The sequence below is a fragment of the Pyxicephalus adspersus genome, chromosome 6, assembly GCF_032062135.1.
Source record: "Pyxicephalus adspersus chromosome 6, UCB_Pads_2.0, whole genome shotgun sequence".
NCBI lineage: Eukaryota > Metazoa > Chordata > Amphibia > Anura > Pyxicephalidae > Pyxicephalus > Pyxicephalus adspersus.
In genome coordinates, this window is record NC_092863.1 from 48,987,549 (window position 1) to 49,011,680 (window position 24,132).

The 24,132-nt window shown below is 35.4% G+C and overlaps 1 protein-coding gene across 1 annotated transcript in view; it reads left to right on the top strand.

Annotated features, from left to right (window-relative positions):
* GALNT9 (polypeptide N-acetylgalactosaminyltransferase 9) overlaps positions 1-24,132 on the top strand; it is a 167,019-nt gene that overhangs the window by 9,595 nt on the left and 133,292 nt on the right. The window contains exon 2 of the mRNA XM_072415708.1: positions 14,155-14,335. Within this exon, the coding sequence (XP_072271809.1) occupies positions 14,155-14,335 (181 nt within the window). The remainder of the gene's footprint in view (positions 1-14,154; positions 14,336-24,132) is intronic.

Here is a 24,132-nt window from a genome sequence, read left to right on the forward strand (position 1 = left end):
ATGAATAATTAAACTGCTCCAACAAACCCATATACACACCTTAGCTCAGTACTTCTCAACCAGGGATCTGCGGAACTCTAAGATCCCTCCAGAGTTTGCTAGAGGTTCCTTGAGCCATGAGTATTGTGTGCCTCTCATGTCAAGTACCACTGACACCAAAGATGTTTTTGACTATCTGTAAGGGTGGCATTCTTTCCAATGGCCAGCAATGTAAGAGGTATTCTTCTTAATGACTATAATGCTAGTGTAAAGTGAGTTCTCGATATAGTAATAATAGCACAGGTGCTCTATAGCCTAAAAAGTTATTTCAAAGGTTTTTTCATGGTAAAAAGGTGGAGAAAGGCTGCCCTAATTATTAAAGACAAAGCAAAAATGTTATGTCTTTTTTTATGAATAGTTCATTAATTGTACCCTTGGGTTTATATGTGACTATTTTATGGATATTCACATAGTTGTGTAGCCAACACAACAAACAGTATATATTCTACTCAGATTATGGATATACAATTTCATTTAATTCTCAAACTATGGAGGATTCTGTGGCCACACAATTATTACTTAAACAATTTAGTGGTTTGTCTTTTTTTGTTAGTACACATTGATTTAAACATATTTTATATTTGGAAACTATTTTATCTTTCATTTACTACTTTTTAAAACATTTTTTTTATTTTACAGTTTGACACTTAATGTAGGGTACACCTGTGATGTTGTTTGTTTCAAGCATAAATCACAGAATAAGCTGTTTGCCTTCAGTTCTTTTTTCTCCAACATAAATAACACATAAAATAGTAATACAAAGGACTTTTTTTCTTCATCATTGGCACATCAACAAACCTCTGATCTTGTAGGTCAAGGTCACACAGACCACTAGCAGCTAGGGCTCCATAAGCATAATTAAATGGGTACAATTGCGTTTAGGGAGTGAATCAATTTGAATATGTTTACCTGCATTTGATTTTTCTGCAAGCAAGCAGATTATATAAATTGTATGTAATGTTCCATCCACTTGCTTCTAAAGAACAACCCAGACAAATAAGATTCTGACAAGTCTCTATAAAGCATACATTAATGGCATATAACCTGCTAAGTGGCAGTGTTCATAAACACTTCAATCACACCTTGCTAACTTGTCAGATTTTCTAATCTCTTTACAGAGATAGCACCAGAGACATTGCAGCAGTCTTACTGTACTATTATTCTGTTATTTGTTTTATTTGAGTCTATATTAGCCACCAAAGCACCTGAAATGCATGTAAAAATATATACATTGCGATGTGTTGGGAGTATGTGTGCATACAGAGATAGATGGTAAGAGAGAGAACAAGAAAGGGAGGCCTGGAGCATACAAGAGAAAGGAGTATAGTGGAAGGCCAGCATGACTGAGCAGACAGGTGGGGAGACAGCAGAGGGTTCATTATTAAGAAGGGGCACGTGCGGGAGTGAGAGGAAAAGGGGAGGGGGGAGAGACGCAGGGAGGGAATGATAGGAGGGGTCAATAGGAGATAAAAAGGTCAGGAAGAGGAAATAGAGTCCTTTTTCACGAGGGACGGCAAGAAGGGTAAAGCTTTCCACCCTCCCTCCCCATTTTGTTTTGTTTTTGGGCGCTAAGAAGGTATAGGGCTGTTGTAGCGGTTGAGGTCCTCGGGGGGAGTGTGTTGTTTTTTGTTGATATTTATGTTGGGGGGGACCCATCTAAGGTATGGAGTCCCCGGTGTTGTAAATTGGTTGGTGGGGGTCTGCACGAGTAAGGGTCATGGCGTTCCCAAGCTGGGTGTATGGGCAGCTGGGAGCAATTCGTTGGTGCAGAGCCCAAGGTTTTAGAAGTGGTGGACCCCAGGGGACCTGCAACTAGGAAATTATAATTCTGAGTTTTAGTGCTAGGTTATTGTTGATTTATATCTTGGTTATATTTATTATATATATATTTTATTTGTTCAGTTAAAATAATTTACATGTTTGTAATGGTTATGTATATTTATTTATATATATATATAGTTCTAGTTAATAATTTATATATTGTTATTATTCGTGATTAATATGTTATTTAATATGTTATTTTTTAAATATTTGTTTAATAAAAGGCCTGTGGGCCATTTAAGCAACATTGGTGGGTTTAATGTGTATAGGTGGGGGGGGGGGGAATGTTTTGGGGGTAAAGTTTTAAAGAGTAAGGGGAATTTAGTTTGGGCAAGTTGACCGAGCAATGTCTTGCCGCAGTCAAGAGATGTGGGGGAAGGTTTGGTATGTTAAATGTCATGTATTTACTGCAATAGCATATTGCAAACTGTTATGGTTGTTCTTTAAATGTCCTTCCCACACCTATAAGCAAAGGCAATGAGAGTCAACAGTTTAAGAAAAGACTTCCGATTAATGTTAGTGTAATCCATTCAGACATAAAGCACACAGATTTCCACCACAGAGCATGTTAATTTGGTTTCATGTGGATGCTAATGATTTTATGATTACATTATACTGCTTAATTGTCATATGTTAAAAAATGGAATAGGAGAATTGAGACAGGGAAATGTGTCATTGTCTAGTGAATTGAAACTGACTTTGTTTGAGTGGTATGAATAGTAAATAAAAGGAGCAGTAAAGGATATTTTCCTTTTAATTCTAATCTGCTACCTCTTTTATTTTTCCACATATACACCGTAGTTTCTTCTTCCAGGGGCCTCTTTATTCCAGTGATTTGTATCTGAGTGCTAAGAAAATATTCAGGACAGGATACACCACCTTTGTTTATTTGTTGAGTGAATCAAGAAAAAAAAATCAATGGGTATATTGTACATATAAGTAGATGTGTAACAAGCAAATATAGATGGTTTGAAAAATCATACCATTATTTTTAAAACTACTACTTAAAACTATGAATAAAAACAAAGCTTTTAATATATATATATATATATATATATATATGTGTGTGTTTTACACAATTAGGTGTGAAAATAAGGGTACAAATCCCAGTGTAAAGTATATCATGGGCTGGTTAACAAAGAAGGAAATAAGTGTAGCGGCTCTTTATGACAACCATGTTTTTTGCTTAATAAAATAAAACAAACTTACAAAGGAGTGATTCCGAGAATTTTTAACAAAATTATCTTGACAAATGTATTTACCGTAGATGTTTCCATTAATGATTTCGATCCTAAGTTTAGTGGGTCAAATTGTACACCATATAATTACACTATCATGGGCGGGTACCATATTTGACCAACACAAATTTGATTGGTTCTCATTTTTTTTTTAAATTCTAGAACATTGGATTACATGTTTGGTCCAAATCTGAATATCAAAACTAGTCACTGCTCTACAAAGGGCCATGGGGCCTCTCTAATAAGTAACAGTGGAATCGTTACTTAGTCACCAGCTAAAGTGGACCTAAACTACAAATTTTACCTTATATAAAAAAGGTTATGTAAGATTATTATTTTCGTTGTATACAATACATAAGGAATTGTAATATCAGTGTGTTGAAGTTCTAATAGTTTTTGTTTGTACTATATGCAACATATGTTTGCTGATATGTTCTACTTTTGGGGGATGGTTGCATAAAGACTATACTGGCACACAGAAACTGGCTACGGTACACTGAAACACTACAAAATTCCTCAGGAGTATATATTTCAAGGGCAGCTTCAGGCATCATCTCCCCACAAAGTAAAACAATACTTCTTTGAAAGGAAAGATAAAAGCAATATAGTTATGGACACGCATATTTGACCTTGTCAACACTACATACACTGACTACCCGAAGATGCAGTGATAACATGTCCAGGAGCATGTAACAGTTAATTCATTTGGTGTTTTCCGTAGAGAAAACATCCATTATAAAAAAAAAAGAGAAAACTACAGGAAAACATCACAAACTCAAAATAACATATCTATGTATTAGAACAATGTTTATACAGCTTTTTCTTACTTTAAAAAGCTAACTGGCGTGCAAATAAATACAAACTGGCATGTTGGTGAATGTATGTTTCTCTCTATTGCTTACTTGTCAAAGTGAGAATACTTGTCTCTTAAAAGCTGGGAAATCTGCTTGTTGACCAGAAAAGTAAAACATGGTGATTGAGAACTACAAAATGTTTGTGCTCAGAATGTATATTACACACTATTATATTTTGAAAGTTTAAGTATTTACAGTATGAAAGTATTCCTACTATTCTAAATGTAAATAGTAAGAATGATATATTTGTCTCTTGCAGCTTTTAGATATTATAAGGAAATCTTTTTATTGTTTTGGTTTAAGAATAGATGAATATTTATTATTGAAAAAGAAATAATAATAAAACAGTAAATATGTATAAATCTGTTAAATTTAACAATTACAAATCTATGTTGATCTAATTTGTGTATAAACCGAAAGCATAAGTTGAAGATCTCATGTAGTTTGTTGCTGCTTAGGAAAATCTTCGAAGGGTAGACAACGTTTTATTTGTATCCCATTCACATATACTGTAGAACCTGGTATATACTTGAGTACTTTGATCTGAAAATGCCATTGGAAAAAGAACCCTAATTTATGCTCAGGTCACACCACTGGATGGCAAAGTGTCCTCATTTAAAGTGTGTAACAAACACGTGTCTGAGATATCATTAGCATTTGTTACATGCTTTACATGAGGACACATTACCATCTATTGGTGGACAACAAAAATGTACAAAAGAGCAAGTGACTCATCATAACTCAAAAGTACAAAATACTTTAACCTGTAAAAAGGGAAAAAAGATAAACATACTTATTTTTTTCCCTTTATTGTTTATATATATCATTATTTATATATATTTATTTATTTTATCAAGAAAAGGAACGGAAAGTGAACAGAAAGAAAGGAAAACTGTAAACAAAAGAGGATACTAATACTGGGAAGGAATGATGAATGAATAATAAAAAGATGGGAATGGTGAGAAATTATGAGGGAATAAGAACATAACAAAAACAAATAAAGTATAAATTTAAGGAATACATATTGTCTAGTCAAAGCTCATTCCTGGATGAGTTGTGAATGTGAGGCAAGATGAATCATAAGGAACATAATAAAGCACTAAGACTTAGCACACTTTGCATTTACAGAGGATTATGGCACATCTGGGCTGCTGGTAAGGAAGAAGGCTGGATGCCAGCACATGATAAACTGCCAAGAGTAGAGATACTTTACACAACATTTCCTTATTTACTTGAGAAGCAAGGCTCTGTGATCTGAGACAGATTCTTCATCAGAATAACATCTTGAGGCACAACAATATCTTAACTATTCTCTCTTGTTTTGCCGAGGTTAAATGCTGCAATTGATTTGACTGGCATTGTAATCAATATCCCCACTTGAAGTAAACATCACTTGATGCCACCATAAACAATACATCACTTGTAATACATCAGTATCTGCAGTGGGCTAGTAGCCACCATTTCTTGGCTCTGAACATCATCAAAACAACAAAAGGTTATTTCAAACTGTGAACAGCAGAAAACTGCATGATATATTGACATCCAATAAGCATTAAATCTGAATAACACGGGATTCATGCTTGCATGTTTTTAATATACTGCAGTTCATTGATATAATACAGACCAATGAATATAAATATTAAAACTAAATAAAGTATAGGTTGATGAAAACAAGACTGTTTTTTTGCATCACAACATAGATGCAAAAAAAACAAAATATAGAAAACTGTAGCTCTCACATAAGGATTTAATACCATTTTCTGATTTTTTAAAGATTTTGGGGGACAATATGTTCATAGAGTCGGAAAGGAAGCCAGGTGCAATGTTTTATATTTGCAAGATGAGTAGATAGTAAACAAATATTAATAGCTCATTATAGTGGTATTTACTTATCACAATATGGGAAAATGATGGAAAAACTCATCATGCACATGTACAAACTGTAAACATTTAGTTGGGGTTCCTGTAAGTTTTTTTTTTTTTGTATTTTTCAGTATGCTTATATGACCTAGTCTGTACTATAGAATAGTGGCTATGTGTGTCACATTTGTCCAATTTGTCACATTCAAATAACCATGAATTGAAAGTTATACAATTTTTTTTTCTTTTATAAATTGTGAAAATGTTAAAAAAAAAGGTGGCAATGTTCATGTTACAGTCAATGGTAGCAATCAGCTTTCATTATCTTGTTCTCTTTATATTGTTTGCTTAAATACAAGTATTGAATTGACACAAGTATTTAAATGCGAGCACTCATGTGACTTCAGTGACTTAAGTGACTTCATATACTTCAGTTGTTTCCCGAACAGTTCAGAAACCACCATACTTGGGGTGCTTTTTAAACACATTTTGAACTTGAAAATGTATGTAAACCCCAACAATTAAACATTTTCTTCCTTTTGCTCTGTTAAATATAACGGTTAAGTGTTTTGATTTATCTGTTCAATTAATTCAAACAATACCAAATGATCCTTCTAAAAATGAAGTAGGCTAGTAACTTCCTGTGGTCTTTGTCTTTGGTGCATTCCTAAATAGCATTGTTCTTCAGCTATTGGTGTAGACTAAAAATACCTCTGCCCCATGGTATCGAGAACAGGTGTCTTAAACTGACAATGCTACTCCTCCAAAGATTCAGTACATTGTTTTCACCATAGGACAGGTAATGTGTTACTAATAGGATCAACAATAAAAATAAAAAAGTCAACCCCCTAAAAATAGAATTAATTCAACCAATTGCTTTTCGGTTACTTTTTCCTACAGAAGATGAATTGACTGGTCACTGTTTTGTATAAGGATTCTTCGCCTACAAATTGATATTAAAATATATATATATTTATTTAGATGAGGCGATACCAGGCTTTTAATCCAAATACTTATGATAAAGTGACATACAAGTTATCATCTGCAACATGAAGACTTGAAGGCACCTACTCTGCTCCTCTTATTTAACAGGAAAGCAGGAGGTTAGAAAATGTCATGTTATGATTAAAATTTTTTGATAAGTTCAATTTTTAGAACACAGTATTCAGTTTATTCCAAAACATCCTTCTCTACAACTCCCAATAGATTGCCCAGAAATAAAAAGTGAAATTTCCAGCAATTCTGCTAATATTTCTACTGAATGGATAAGGATCATTATTAGACATGTTGGTCCCATAGGTGAGTGTCACCATGAATATTGCATGCCTTCATGCTGAGAAGCATTAGAATGTACATTATTGCTGTCAGAGATTCACTTCTCTTTTTTACCATCAGTATTCTGCTAACAATTGAGGGCATAGTCAGTATATTCTACAAAAGTTGTTACACAGGTACAAATTCAGGTGTGAACAGAACAGAAAGATAGCTGCAGGAAACAAAACTGTTGGTTAAGAACCTCATTAACTGAAAGTGTCCGATATGTGAGGGCGTAGTGCTGAGGCCAGATGTCACATGTCACCAAATGTTAAAAAAAAGGCTCTGCCAATGTAGGGCAATTAAATTGGTTCACTTATAGTTTATTTAAACTTAACAACAAAAATGCAATATTACTTATACCAAATTATAAACCACTCTACAAACCGGGATATCAATTTTTATCTAAAAAAGGAAAGGGAAACTACACTGACTTACCTAGGGAACAAAATGTGGTCATCATTCCAAACAGTTATCAATAGAAATGCCAATAAATTTGATGTAAAAGAATTCATTTATAGTTTTTTAATTAAAAAAATATCCTTTTGTGCATGTCTCAAAAGGCAAGGGTTTGTTATACCTTTTACATGAAGACACGGTGTCATCTAGTGGTGTTACCCGAATATAAACAAAGATTCTTCTTTCAATGGCTGTTTTGGGTCAAAAAAAATCTCAGTTTATACTTAAGTATATAACGTATATTGAAGTTTACCAATTCTTAGATTAATTGGCTGTTTAAAGCTTTTTTCTTAATTATCAATACGTAGAATTAATTTATTCTAGTACCACAATCTCACCACTGCTGTTGGTGCAAAGACCATGCAATAGACATGAAGCAGAAAATGAATTAGTGCGATGGTTAGTTTACTGGTTAGGTTTAGGCTTTCCTTTTAGGTTCAGTTTAGTTAGGTTTGTAGGTTAAAGCAGACCCTTCACTGAGACGTTATGTAAGCTTCCATTGCTGTAAGGGATTGTTTTAGGTGAATTCATCTTCACTTCTGCTGTGCCGTGCAGATATATCAGTAATTGGCATGCATAGCTATAGAATTTAGCATTTATACTACTTGAACAAATTGGTCAGGCTGGTGGTAAGAGTAGGGGAATAATGATTTAACATTTGTTTCTTGAAACATTTTTATGAATCATTTGTCCACATAAATCTGCTTGTTGAATGAATAAAAATGCATAAGTAGGGGTTGCGTTCAGTCAAGGGAGATTTTTTATTCGGCATAGATTATAGAGGGTACTTTGGGAGGTAAAAGTGAGGTTGCTTCAGCCAGGATATGCAGGAATTTTGACAGCTGGATTTAGGTAGTAGAGAAGTGGTACCGGGTTCTGATAGAGGCTCCTGTTTAAATAAAGTCCACAAATAATTTTTTATTGCTTCATTTGTAAATACATTCTAATAATATTGTTACAGTTTTATTGTAAATGTGCAATGCATTTTTTTACAGAAGCCAATGTAAGCACTGCTGCAAATTGTTAATCAGCTCCTAGTCTTGCAGGCTGCAATAAAGCAGTCTCTGTATTGCAGAACAAGGAAAACAATCAGTTTGCAGACTACCTTTATAAACCCATTCCATCAATATTATTGTTAGAATGTTTTGTTTTTACTCTTTTGAGTGCAGATAAAAGTTTACTTTGATCTTCACAAAACCTCAGTTAAAGCAAGGTTGCAAACAACAATTTTACCACTTATTAATACTTAGTCTCATTTCTAATTATTTTTTTCACCCCTTCTCTCATTAGCTATTTATTGTTTTGCAGTTTTCTTTTATGTTATATTTTTTCAGTCTTCACAGATATGTCTAGTTCATAAGGAGACTTACATTAGAATGCTTAGTTTTATTCACTTCTTTTATTGTACTTTGTATATGTTTGTGTTTTTTCTTTTGCACGTTGGTATTTGTGACACTTTGTGATAAAACAACTTAGCCCTTAATTAATTATCCCTCTCCCCCACACAGTGGTAAACCTGCCATATTACGTATTTCCAGCTATCTCTATTGTGTACCCCTGTCTGGGCCTGATCTCCTCATCTTAGTGCTGATGCTGTTGTATCATTTATTCATATGGGTGAGCTATATTCCAAATATTCTGTGGAATACAGCATACCTGTAGAAACAAATGTTCATACATACTAAACAGAGGACCAGTAGGGTATTTTCAGAAGAAATGCTGTGCAGTGCCAGGCAGAGCTACAGTTTAATATGGCACTCTGAACTCAATAAATAAGAGGTTTATGTATTAGGAAGACAAGTATTTAAAACCTAAAAAAATCCCTAAACAAAAACAAAAAAAAACATTTTTATTACTTTTCTCATTAACTCAAATTTCAGAGAAATAAAAACAACAAATTTCCCTTTTTTAACTGCACTATCTACTGAGATACTGGGTCAAGGGACTGGAAACACATTTCCTGATCTGAACACTTATATTAGGTCTCTGAAAGCATTTGAAGTTACTGGATCAAGATATCGATCAGGTAACTAGCATTCTCAAAATTGGCTGTGCTTGTAGTTCTTGTAGTATATGTTTCCTTTAGGAGACTAGAAAATAAAAACCCAATGTTAGGGACATTTTTAAGGTAAGAAAATTGTGATCTAGCACAGAAGTTAGTGAGTCTGATGTAGTAGTGAAGAGATGCTCTTAACAAGCCATTGTATTTGTGCATTCAATGAAAGGTTTTAAAAAGTAGCAAGGTTAAAAAACTAAAATTCCAGCTATAATTCATCAGTGCGTACTGGTTACCCAGCCTCTGGGATTTGTGCACCCTTGAATGCAGTTATACAAAGTATATGTATGAATAAGCACTTAGTGCTTCCATTCAATCCAAATAAAAGAAAGAATAATAATGGGATAATAATAATGGCCCAGGAGAAATGCAGCAATTAGTGATGAAATACAGCTAAGTCCTAAGCGAACATTTCCCATGGTTGCAGTAAGTCAGTTTGCTTTTTTTCCCTTGCAGGCGCAATAAACAGTTTGAAAAGAGCCTTAAATATTTAAAAAGTCATGAAAATCTTTTTTTTCTTTTCTCTAGTTTTTGATAAAGTGGGGAGGGTTAGATCAAGTTCAAGTTATGGCTATACAAACACAGGTGCAGGAACACAATGAAAAAAACTTTTATTTTAGCCAAGGCAAAGTAAAGTACATTGTTTGCAAAATTGCTGGTGTAGTTTATTTGTAAATTGGCATGAAAACAGAGAGTCATGGTAGATCTATATTTAACCTTGCAATGATAGGTTCCTGGTTTAGATCTCAGCCAGGTCACTACTAGGGATACTTGATCCCGCTGCCAGTTCAGGCGTTCTCACTTACTGAAATTGTAAGCGAGAAAGGCCAATGTAATATCGCCAATCGAGCTAGAATTAAAAAAAAAAAAAGTTTGCAAGCTGCGCTGATCATTGAATGCAGCGCCAGCTGCATTCATTGTTTAGCTCAGTGTGCAATCCCTCAGCCAATCAGGGAACACTAGAAGTTTTGAATGGGGATACTTGTCTCCAATAAACCTCTAGTGCCAGGGATCGTAAACAGGATTTCCAGGCCTGCAAGAATGATAGCGCTTTTCGCTTTAAAAACACACTATAAAGTGATTGGAGATCTTGCCAAAGTTAAAGGAAATTTTAAATGTGACAATTGTCAACAGAACAGGTGAACCCACTGGGAGATGTCCTCTTAACTTGATGTTCTTGTTATAAATTGAAAAAGTTTAGGTTTCCTATCACTTTTAATCCAAATTACCATAAATATTGGGTGGATCTTCTTCTAAGATTTTTACAAGTATTTTTTTAACTTTCAGAAGAAGTTTAGGCTGTTTAATTAACTTTACAAAGAATACCTGATCAAGTGTTAGGAAAATACAAAGAAAAAAGATTTTTGCTTGCACGTGATTGGAAAGTGTGTTAAAATTCCTTTTCAAATGTTAATTCACTTTGCTTAGCGAACAGCCTTTATTACTTTAGTAAATAAACCCCATAAGTATTTTTTAGGCTGCATTGTCAATCTACAGTCTTTTAAGTAAGCTTTTACACAGCTAATGTTTGGAATGCTGTTCTAATTCTCAGGTATTTATAGGCACTCTGTACGATTTTGGATCAAATATGCAAAATATGTTTCATTTATGAATTATGTGTTTTTAAAATATAGTATTTCTGTCAAACCGGTGTCAGGAGTTTTTCTAAGTTATTCTTTGTCAACCCATTATCTTAATAAACCCCTGTGAAACTCTTGAAAGGAAGAGCAATACTTTTTTCATGCCTGTCTTCCTATGGGAGACATGCTTCAGGTTCTTTGAAGCCTGCTGCGGAAAAGGGATACACCGGCAAATCTGAAGAATACAGCTCAGATAACCTAAATGGCTCACTGGCATAGAATGTGAATTGCTTAATTTGACATGGTCTGTTTTCTTTTTTTCTTTTACCTTTTATGATTCATACCATTATGGAATTTGACAGATTATTTAAACTTACACAACAGTTAATACTGAAAACTCTCTGTTGCAGGTTATTAATCACATTATTTAGTGGAACTGGGGCTTCTCCATTTTTGTCATGTTATCGTTCTGGTCCATTGTGGCTTATTGTATTATAATAATGATTCAGAAATATTGTTATAGGAAGCACTCTGAAATTAGTTAGTAGATTGCTTGTTCTTTCAATGAAAGATTCTGTAATTATTATGTATTATATTTGTCTAAAAAACAATAAGGATAACTTGTTTTATGTGATTGTAAAAATGCTATGTTCCCTCAATAATAATTTCTGAACAAACTTTTTATTCTGTTAGTCTGACAAATAATTTGGATAATCGCTAACAAAACAATACTGTTATGGGAGCATAGGACTGCATTTGAAGATTAGACAGCACTTGGCAAACTTGTGAATATTATTTGGTTTACAATATATCATAAACAGTATAAATTTTCTTTGCTGATTAAATCACATGTTTTTTAAATATATAAGCAAGAGTCCAATGATATCATACATGATACATACGGTATACAATAATAATATTTCCTAAAAAATGCAAAAAAAAGACATGTCACGTTTTTCTTCGTGTCTGACCTATCAGATAAACAAATGTTTCCAAGCAGTATATAAATGAAGTATTACCTCATCACCAACATTTCATTTTAAGTATAATCAGTTAAAAGACATTCATAAAACAGATGACTGTCTTGTGTAGTAAAAAGATTAAAGTTTATTAAACATGTATACATATTGTAAAAAAAATGATTAGGATTTGACATACATCTTATTAATAGAAGCCGAACTCTCTAGACATCCAACATTCAGTGATTTTCCAAAAGATGATGTAACGGTTCTCAATTATCTAGGTCAATATATATCTAGTAGTAGTTAGTTAGTTATTACTGTAATCTTGAAATGTTTTCAGCCTTCCAAGCTTCTTCATCAGTTCTACCAGTGTAGAAAATCACCCAGCATTGATATCCACATAGCATAAACTCCTTAACTCAATTACCATGAAATATGACACTGCAGCTGTTCATTGTCCAAGATCTGGAGATGTGACATTTGTTGAACCACCCTGCTCTAATATTATAATCCAATCCTTGGTGTCAGGAAGTCTACATAAATGGTAAACCTTTTGGTTACATGGCTAAAGGTGTGATTTGTTTTCAAAACACTTGTTAAAATGTCATTATAGGAGGACAGATTGTGTTGAAGGCCCTCACCCTTGTTCAGAAATGGTTGTTCACCAGTTGGTAGCCTATCCTTGCTGTCAGGAAGTCATAGGTGGTAAACCTTTAATGTAAATGACTGAAGGTGTCAATTGTTTTTCTTAATATGCTGGGGTAGAGGTGTTAAAATTACATTATGTATGAAGGACAGATGGTGGATAGGAGGAAGAAAGATTGGGCCCAATTTATTAAAGCTAAGAACTGTAAAAACAGACTATCATGAGAGAACATAGGTGATCCAGCAAACCTGGAGGAATCTGGCCCCGGATTTAAAGCATTTGCCAAATATTAACAAATGATTTTTAAGAAATCTATTCCAGGATTGCCGGATAACCCAGGTTCTTCCATGATAGTCTATTGTCTCCAGTTTTGTAGAGCTTTAATAAATAAGCCCAATTGTGTTAAAGGCCCCCATTACTGTTTAGGGATGGTTGTTCACGCCTTCACACAAGTTGGTTTGCAAGAGAAGTGAAAGAGGCCATCTATGTCAAAGTAGAATGACAGTGGTGGGGTCCTTTGACACTATCATTCTTCCATTCATAATGCTGATTTAAAATCTCTACTCCTTTATCTTAATCTCTCCGCTCTACACCTATACAGACGTCCTGGCACCAAGGATGTGATTACATTAACAGAACAGCATGGTACAACTTCACACCTCCTAATCTTGAACAATCAACATCTTCTGTGTCACATTTCATGCTAATTGAAATAAGGTGTTTATGCTGTGTACATTTAAATGCTGTATTTCGTACACTAGATGAACTGATGAGGCAGCTTGGAAGGCTTTAAAACATCTTTAACATTACAGCCCTGTTTAATATTCACTTATAGTCATACTGTGCGGCCAATAAAATCTATGGAATATGGGTCCACATTAGATGTAGAATAATCGGGTCTATTCAAATGTCATATACAATACATTCATTAGTTTAGATGCTCATATTTATTGGATGATAGCTATGAATTACTGAGCTTGTCTCATGGTTTTTTGCCTTGTTAAAGTATATTTATAGTCAACACTGTCACATTTACCTCTACCCTGCTAAAGCGCAGGCACCTCTCTCCTGCGCATGCGATCAGTTTTGATAATGGGCACACTTGCTCTCCCAAGTTTTATCAGTTTCACCCATTTCGCAGGCCAATTGGGAAACAGCCTCTTAATCATCCCTGGCTATTTATCTAGCTCAGACATAGCACTCAGTGTTCATGCAACATATCTCCAAAACCTGCTAGCTCTCCAAAACCTATTGGACTTTATAAGTAAAATAGCTATTTTATGCTTCAAGATCTAATAAAATGTTCTCTTCACTATTCTTTTTAGGACTTGCAAAGCCAATGGGGCTTGTAGAAGGACCCGGCGGCCTTGGGCAAGGTGGTATGGCTGCTACATTGAGAGATGACAGCCATGAATCAGAAACTAAATATGAGGAGTATGGTTATAATGCCCAACTCAGTGACCGCATCTCCCTGGACAGGTCAATTCCAGATTACAGACCTAAAAAGTAAGTATTAAAGTAAATTATTAGCATTTGCAGTAGATCTACTCAGGAGCTATTTTTTCTCAGGACTTTTTTTTATTCAACTTAGGTTGTATAATGTTTTTAAAGATGGATTCCTTCTAAAATATTATTGTGGACATTGTAGATACACAATTTTTCCTTGTATATACATTAGTAGTGAACAATGAAAATTGGCAAAATCAAAGAATCATTTGTGATGATTAGCACTTTACAAGTGCCAAACATATAAAAAGAGTAGTTAGTTACCTATATACATTTGATTGCAGATATTTATAATTCTGACAAATCTGAATTGTCCTATTATAGAGAAAAACAATAAAAACGAGCCAATATATCTGGTCCCGTATCTGATAACTCTTTCCTAATATTTGTCAACCAAAGTTGCCTGTTGTAGTTTTCATACTTCATGCACATTCATGGAAATCCCTAGAATTAACTAAATAATTTTAAATAAAATAATCTATACTGATAGTCCCTCCATCTAAGTTTGTGGATCTGGGTCTTCAAAGTTCCTCTACTTGGGAGTGAATTATAGAGTGTACTTTAAAAGGTGGTGACATGAAAACTGCTCCATTCATAAATGTGGGCAAAGTTTAAATGTAATTTACCCTTGGATACATATAAAAAAAGGTATTGTAGGCTCCAGGCAAGTATGTAGGCTCAAATTTGCCTTTCATTACTGGACTGGTACCCTGTCTCTAAAACATACATCAGATTTTATTTAAATATAACAGTGTTTTATTTGTAAATCCTATTATTTTCTCCAGTAGATTATTTCATTGCCTAACCAGTAAGAAGCAGGAAATATTTAAATGTATATACATAGCTCTTAGTTGTATTTTTATTTTTCTGTTTCACTGTGTGTGAGGATTGTGTATACATTAATTTGTCATCTATATGACCTGGTACATACAACCTTAAGGGTTGTTTTTTCCCCTCCACCTGCACAATGAAAGCATATTGTGGTCAGACTTTGAACTATTTTCCCTTCTCATCTCTAGGTGATCATCTCTCTTTTTTTGATGGGTGGAGTTTGTTTTGTTGGGCATATATGTTTTTATATCATATGGCTTATGTTCATTTTCTTGATTGTGACATACAAATGTATTTTAGATGTATCAATAATTACTAATGCATTTATGTATATAAATATATTTGATTATTATTGTATTTTTCTTTTAACCCTGTTTGAGAGATTTCCAATGACACCTTTTCCTGACAAGACGAGCAGGGAAATCTCCCTTTACTTCTTGTCAGATGGCAATAAAAAAAGTTTCTATCCTTTCCCAACTTTAAAGCAAAATAATAAATGTTGACTGGATTTTCACTTTAACAGTAAACATTTTTGGGTTGGAAATCAGTATTTTCAAAACTAGAACACTGAATATTATGGTATAAACTGAAATGCTTATTGTGACCTTGAAAATGTTTACAACATAATTAATATATTATCAGCTTGCACAACAGTTTGTTTTTAAGTATGAATTTGTGAGAAGGTAATGTGTGTCAGTATGTTCCTGAATATGTGTACACATCAAAATAAAAATTCTGTTTGGATAAATATGGTTACAAAAAAAGTACACGGGACCATATGGCTTCAACAACATGCAAGTTCTACACATAATATAGAGGAGCACACATCCAATTGTTAACACTTTAAAAACGTATTTTTGTATGTGGTAGTAGTAAAAAAATGTCTAGTGCAATATTTAATAGCTTAACTTGTAATGAGCTGGCTTGGAAAGGAGATGAATGACTGAACAATCAAAATCTATGGTGGCCTGTTCACTGTCCAGGTTAATTTATATATTTTAAGTAATTGATTTTACTGGATAGCCCCAATGGGTAGCTGAAAGATGAGTTCCAAATTATACTTCTGTTCATTTATTATGTTGAAGTGTGTGCTGCCTGATGTAATCTTACATCAGGTATTTGTTTATCAGATGAAAGTCATCCTAAGAGGAGCTGAATATATTTAGCAAACTACTGCTTAAAAAGTGCCAGGACAGCACAAGTCTTCTATTGTTTTCACAGATTCCCCAGTTTCCTCTTTAAGCCCTTGCCCTGTGTGTTCTTGCTTTTAGATGACCGGGACAGATATGCATAGTTATAAAAAGCCAAGTGCTGATGTAGCCTTAAAAGAAATCCCTGCAGTTTTCAGCTCCAGCTCTTAAATTATCAGGGACGTTTTCATAACCTTGTCACTGCTGTAATCTAACCATGCTGGATCATCATGACAGGTAACTTGTGCCTCGTTCATTGTACGTATAATTCTAACATGTTCTATCGAACATTGTTTGTAGCTATTTCCTATATGAAAAACACAAGTTATCACTCGCATTTCCCCTCCATTGGATTCCTTATTGATTTTGTTCTTTGTTTGGCACTAGCTGGGTTTTCTAATTAAACAGTGGCCTTAATTAGAGCAGAAAGCACGGAGCATGGATCTTGATTATTAAGTCCGGCCTGTGGGAGAATAAGCTGGGGATTGGCAAATCCAAATTAAACAGAATCATAAAACTAAATGACCTTACCCCAAGTCCCTCTTGTTACACGTGAGCAATATATCCAGGCTTATTAATTGCTACATTTTGTGCTAAGAGATAGCTAAGGATAAAATCTGAAGATAAAGCAGAGAGGTGCTGGGCTCAGCTGTGTCACTCAGTGAATATAACACCAGCATTTCTGCTTAAGTAGGGTAAAACGTTCTTTTTTTAACATCATCTTGTCATATTAAATTACAGTATTGTAAGATGACATTTACATTTCTATCACAGGGTAGAATGGGCCAGAAAGCCCTTGAAAAGTTCAGACTATTGATGGGCCAGAAGGTTACATGCAGCCCCCAGAGATGTGACATATGGCCTTATACTGAAGACTCGTTTGGCCCCCTTTTAATGATTCAACTACTGCATTAAAAAACCTAAAACAAGAACAGTCTGTGCATAGCACTTTGATCAAATGCTGTCTTTCTCTAGCTCCTATCATATATTACCCAGAACAAGAATATAAAATGTTGCAGCTTAACAGACCTTAGATATAGGTTTTTTTTTTACCCTTCTAGGGTTTACATAAACTTTAAACTGAACTCTCTGTTTAAATCAACTAAGTGTATTCTAGGTGCCTCATAATACAAGGTGTTTAAAGTCTTACAGTTAATTTCCTTTTTAAGGAAGCCACAGCCTAAGTAGAGAAGCCTGATCCTTGGCAGCAGCTGTAGAATGGGGAAGTGCTAATCTCTTTGCAGAAGTCAGACCCCCCTCACCCCTAGCTGAGTCAGAGGTAGAGCTGTCTAATCATCAGGGAGCATGAGCTTTACTAAACATAGTATTTGGTCAGACCTGCTGTAAACTGCAGAGGTTTACTGTATATTCAACCGCTTTTCCAACTGCTCTTGTTAAACCCAACAGGATAGTTGGGAACCATTTCTGCATGTGTTTGCATACAGTTGCTTTTGATCAACAGTGGGGCTGTGTGGCTGCTTTTGCTTCCCTGGAGGAAAAACTGCACCACCACAGCAAATGCAAACACATTGACCTGCAGTGTGGTTTGCTGCCCCTGGGTGCATAGCAAACTATTAATTGTGGAGTTTAAGACCGCAAGTCTGAAGGAGCCCTAAAAGTCTGGTACAGCAGAGACATTTCAGATCTCTGCTCCCCACAGAGAGCAATGGTTCTTCTTTGAAGCATACTGGCAGGGCACAGCCCTTTTTACTCAGGCTGTAGTTGCTTTTGAACAAAAAAAGATTGCTATCCACTGTGAATCAGGGAAGGTACAGGGTGACAGAAAGTGTCACTCTTGGAAATGAAAGCTTGGATACCAGTGTTACACGGATATTGCACTGAACATAATAAAACAAATATAACTAGCTGGAGGAGTGCAATAAAGTTATATAATAGCAGCATTCATCATGGGATGGAAGCAAGAAAGAAATTATGTGTTGTCCTAGAAGTGCTTTTTGTTTAAAGGGATTGTAGATGACAGGTTTTTTTCCTACATAAAATGGTTTCCTGTCAGTTATATTTCCAATAGGGACATATTTACTTTCCCCCAATAATAACATCTGTGTGCTGTATAAATATTGCAAGTAAATATTTTGCAATACAGATTTTGCCTTGTGGCCAGAATCAGTTCTTTGACAAATTATTATTACTCTTCCAGAGAAGTTGTCATTCAGCTACATTTCTTAACTAAAGATTTTCATATTTTGCGAGTTAATTGGGTACAGTACATGAATAGGTATAAGTGGGGCTGAGTTGAGGTTGTTCATAAAAACAAATTATTAAAACAAGAGAAATAAGAAGAGGGTGCAGTAGGATGGATGTTCGTTCTTACACTGTCCATTTTTAGCAATGACAAAACATAGGTTATTCTTTATCATAGCCAGGTAAATAAATTACAGACCAGTGATCTAAGGCAAGAAGATACCGGCCTTGGACATGATCTATTCCATGTTTTTCTAACCTTTCCTAGGAATTTCACTGAACCACAGGTACAAATTCTTAGCAGAATCTTAGCAGTGGACCCTGAAAAATCTAAACCCAGACATTTACATTATTATACAGAATGACAACTACAGGCAAAGACAAGGAGATATAAAGTATTTTAGGAATATATCAGATATGTATACGTTACTAGTCTTGCAGTGGTTTAGAAGATGGTAGTCACAGTCCCATTGGGGATGTCATATTGTTGCCAGTGCCAAAACCATGAACAGCCTCATGTTAACATTTTAAAGTTAATTCTCAAGGCAAAATATTTTTGATTTTGGATAGTGTGTGGCAATTTTCTATTGCTGGCTGTAGACAGGGCAGAAAATAATAATGTTATATTTATCCCCAACACAGCTAAAGAGTGAAAGTCTAGCACTAGATATACCATTCTTTTAGGAGGGGGATGCCCCCAACTAAACATATAAAGTAACTAGGGATGAGCGAGAAGGCCTCTGACAGTTTTGCGAAAATTTCCTCGAACTTCCGGTGGGTTCGTGAAATTTCGGCAAATTGATTTTGCAAATTCTATTAAAGTCCATGGGCCGACTTTAAACATTAATAGCAATGCTGTTATTTAATTTACACACCCCTAATGAATTTACATAGCTGCATAATATCTTACCGCTATATAAATCCTGTTTATTAATAATAATAATTGCTAGCTGGCATCATGACCTGGATGACATGTGTTAGGAATGTCACCCATAAAGTTTTGGACAAGTAGTGCGGTAACATTAGGCAAGGATGGAGGACCAGAGATGGAGCGTGAGCAGTAGCAATGTGTGGCCTCTGGTCAGCTATCGCCAGGGAGACTGCATTGGTAAAAGTCGTGGAGAGCTGGGTGTAGTGCATCATCAATGCCACCCAGAAGTGTACAACTTTAGTGAATGGAGTACTGACAGGCGGCAGCAGCAGCCGCAGGAGAAGGAGGCAGTGGGCTCTGAGATAGAGCGTGGACCGCATTGATAACTGGCATCTAAAACTGGGTGTAGTGCATCATCAATGTTACCCAGAAGTGTGTAATACAATTTAAGTGAATGGAGTACTGACAGGCAGCATCAGCAGCAGAAGGAGGAGGTGGTGGGCCCTGAGAAGGAGTGGGGACAGCATTGGTAAAATTACAACCATTACTGGAAGATTGCAAGGAGTTTTACTTGGTGTTCATGCAGATCACACTGTTTTCCTGATTAAAGTCAAGGATTTGAAGACTGGTGAAGCTGTACGGAAGCAAGGCTGTTTTTTGGGCAAAATGTTCTAAAGGTGGAAACAGTAGAATACTCAAGAGGCCAAGAGGTTGAAAGAGAGACAATAGAAGAAAGATTCTGCATCTCCAGCACCAAAAGGTTTTGAGCTTGGGAGCCTCTGGCCTGAACATATGTCGCTATGGGAAACTGTGTTGGCTACAGGTGGGCACAAGAAATCATGTTTACCTCTTTGACATGCTCACCATGGGACCAGGTCTTTAAAAATGGTCTCCAAGTGGTGCTTGAAGACAAAGGCATCCTAAAAGTCACCCACGACTGTCGTTGACTAGGAGATATTTTGCCCCACCAATATGGTATGTTTTTGAATAATGTTTTTGATACTTTTGTGTACTTGTTTTCAATAGAGACTGGTGGTTTTCTTCCTCCTCAAACTAACATTTATGGCGAAAAATCCAAATATGTGTTCCGACCATCCATTGTCTGCTACTTTGCTGAAAGTGTTGGCTCTGGAAGTATCGAACCTCCTAGATTTGCGTCAAGCTATGTTGGATACCATGTTCGCTAACTTTACATTGTTAGTTAACAGCTATCCTAATGCTCCTCACCTAGCAAAAGCAGATGCTTTAGCTGTGACTGAGAACTTGTGCTCTACAGCTGTGTCCTACAGCAAAAGAGAAAAGGCTTTAAAAGAATATGATGTTACCAGCGATGGATTCCTTGTGAGATAAGAGAAAACAAAGCCATGATCTCTAAACGGGTCATTCCTAAAATAAGGTTGGTGATAGGAGACGCCTTAGCACATACACAGTTTCTCCTCTTTGTTTTGAGAACCACAGAACAATATTATATTTGGTTCTTCCATGTATCAGCTTACTGGTAGGATTCATAACAAATAATTAACATTTGAAAGGAGGAGACTGGTGGTTTTCTTCCTCTTTGAACATCTACTGTGAAGGAATGTTTGACTTTGTATCTAAATATGGCGTCTGCACAAGTACATTTCTTGAATATCAAACAAACATTGATGGAGCAAAATCCTAATATGTGTTCCGGTTGTCCATTGTCTGCTACTTTGCTGAAAGTGTTGGCTTTGGTCTACTCTTTTTTTATTAGTAGTAGATTTATATGTAGGGAAAATTAAGCACAGAACAACTCAATGTGCCTCTACTCTATTTTTTGGTTTTAGCATAGTCTGTTAAAACAACTGTTTCAAATATTGGGCATTTTGTACAATACTGTACATTTGTCTATTTCCAAATCAATTGCTAATGTAGTTAAAAAAAAAAATCTGTATTTATTTTAAAGGTAAGCCAGAAATTTCACTGTACCAAACAGTCTTCTTTGTTAAATAGGAACAGGTAACAAACACTAAAATAGCTGTATTTATTTTACAGTACCACACAAATTTCGCTGCACCAAACAGAATAAAATATCTTTATTTTTTTTGAGAGAAATTTTTTTTGGCTTTGTCAATATATAGCAAGTGCTATCACAGTTAAATATCTGAATTTTTTTGAGAGAAATACAGACGTTTTTATGGCTTTTTGGATAGCTTGCAAGAGGTATCAGACTGAAATATGTGTGTTTTTTTTGTACAGTAGGACAGAAATGTTTCTGCCTTTTTTGAAAAATAGCAAGGAGTAGCAACTTTACCTGCACAATCTGTATATTTCAAGATATACATAAGGCTCCTAACCTGTCCCTGTCACAATTCATGTCTCCCCCTTCTTCTATCCTTCACACAGAACACAAGATGGAGTGACTAACCCCTCCCTCCTTCCCTGTATATATACCTATTCTGAGATCTCTGCTGATTGGTGCTGCTGGGCCTTGCTGTACACCCTGGGAGCAAGAAATAGTGGGCATTCCTGTCCCCTGCATTTCCCCTTGTTTGTTTATCGAGAACACGACCTCATGGTTATTCACAAGGCCGTTCTCGCTTAAATGTTCGGTAAGCGGGAACGGACCGATTCGTCGCGAGATCGAACTTAATAATCTCACTCGCTCATCCCTAAAAGTAACCAGTATACTCTATCCACATTTTTAACTTTAGATGTGTTTAACTAGCGAAATATTAGCTTATATCTGATTGCTTCATATGTGTTTGCACTCTGCTTTTCATGCATTACCTCAATGTGTTTTTATTTTTATGTTTTTTAGCAGTGAATGTACAATTACTTTATTCTGTCAATAAATTCTGGATATAAGGATAGTATTTTTTTTAGCAGTTTGTTTCCCAGTTGGCTTCCTGACATCTTAGAAAATTGATTCATTATATCACATACTTTAGTGTGACCCATAGACACTAAACAACTGAACATGGAAGAAATATAATCCACACACCACAGGGTGATGATGTTGTATTATCTAGACACACTCCGATTATATATCATTTCTACATGTACTATGATTTGCTTTGACCCCCCTCTTTTCCTTTCCTGTACAGTTTCTCTGCTAAACAAAGCATACTCTGCAGGTATTGTGTCAATGAATTTCCTATTTACTTCGTAATGGGCTATATGCATTATGCTTGATCCACTCTGTGTGAACAACTGAATACTGTTTTGTACAAGACCCTGTTTTATACATTAATGTAATGCTTAATGGAATTCAGTGACAAAGAGTTCCAGCTCAGTTCCTTAGTTGCAATGAGAAAATAGAAAGTGATTTGCCCAGTGTCAAGCTTCACAAGCACAATCCTTGTATATATCTCGTTTTAGCATACTTACATTAATATAGATTCAAATTCACAAAAACACTATATGCGTTCTCCATTAGGATGGTCATTTTGTTTTTTTTTATAACTTAACTCCTACTTTGCATCATCTATTCCCCATATGTATGCTGTTTTCCTATATCCATATGTATGCATATTACATTCTTATTGCCCCAGATATATTCATATTTTTTCTGTTACATTCCCTGTATTTTTCTCGTGCCTTATGTTACTGTTTCATCATGAGCTGCAGACAGAGTATAGACATTTTTCATGTCAAAACCTTTCAAAATGGTGGTGACTCTGGTGAGTTTGAAGCTCTGGCAGATGTCAGTCCATCTGTCTGTTTATTATCAGCCATTTCTTTCTCATTGGAAAGTCCCAAATGAGTTTCTTTAAAGTTGCTGCTTGCAGATATTATCTGGGTGTAAACAACATATGGAGGAAAGACATCAGCATGGTCAAAAGGCAGGGAGGCAACATTACCACACACTGTGCCCTAATGGAGAGGATGGTGAGAGCACAAAAACATAATCTTCAGATGAATACCTGAGGTTACCAGATGTGATGTAGACGTCACTGTAAGATCCTTTTTTTAACTAAGGTATCCAGTATAAGGTATTTACTGTTTTAGGATGCTGAGAATGTATATATCTTTGGCTTTAGTAAGTGGGGAACTGTTGGAAGTGACCAAAATTGATATGAATATGACTTGTATGTAAAGACAATTCTGCCTTCTTGGAAACAAGCTATAAACCTCATTATCTGTGGAGAGGGATGCAGTCCCTCAAACATCAAAGGATTGCTTAACAGAGACAATGATTGATCTTCCATGTGTGCAGGCCTGAGGATCATTAACACCTTGGCCAGTTTGACTATTTGGTGTCAATTTCTGCCCAAACCTGTTCACTATAACTTCAGTCTTCCTGGAGGGGGCAGGGGTATATGACAACCATCCCAAGCCTGGGACAAGGACAGTCTGTGTGATCTTTTGATTAAGACTTCACCAAGGATGAATCAACAATGTGATTCGCTCTTGACCTGCAGCGGGGTGTGGTTCAAGGAGAGAAAACCCTGGTGTGTATGGTTGTGTGAGAGATTGACCATGTGCTAGAGATAGAGCTAGACCCCTTTCCTTCCCCTTTCCTATATACCCTTTACCTTCTTCCCTTTTGTATTGAAAATCATATGTACCGTATTTTTCGGACCATAAGACTCACTGGACCATAAAACGCACCAGTTTTTTAGAGAAAGGAAATGAAGAAAAAAAAGATTCTGAAACAAATAGTGTCCTAAAATATTTTATGTGCATTAAAAACCAACATCACAGTCATAAACACATGTAATAAACCCTGTAAAGTAAAC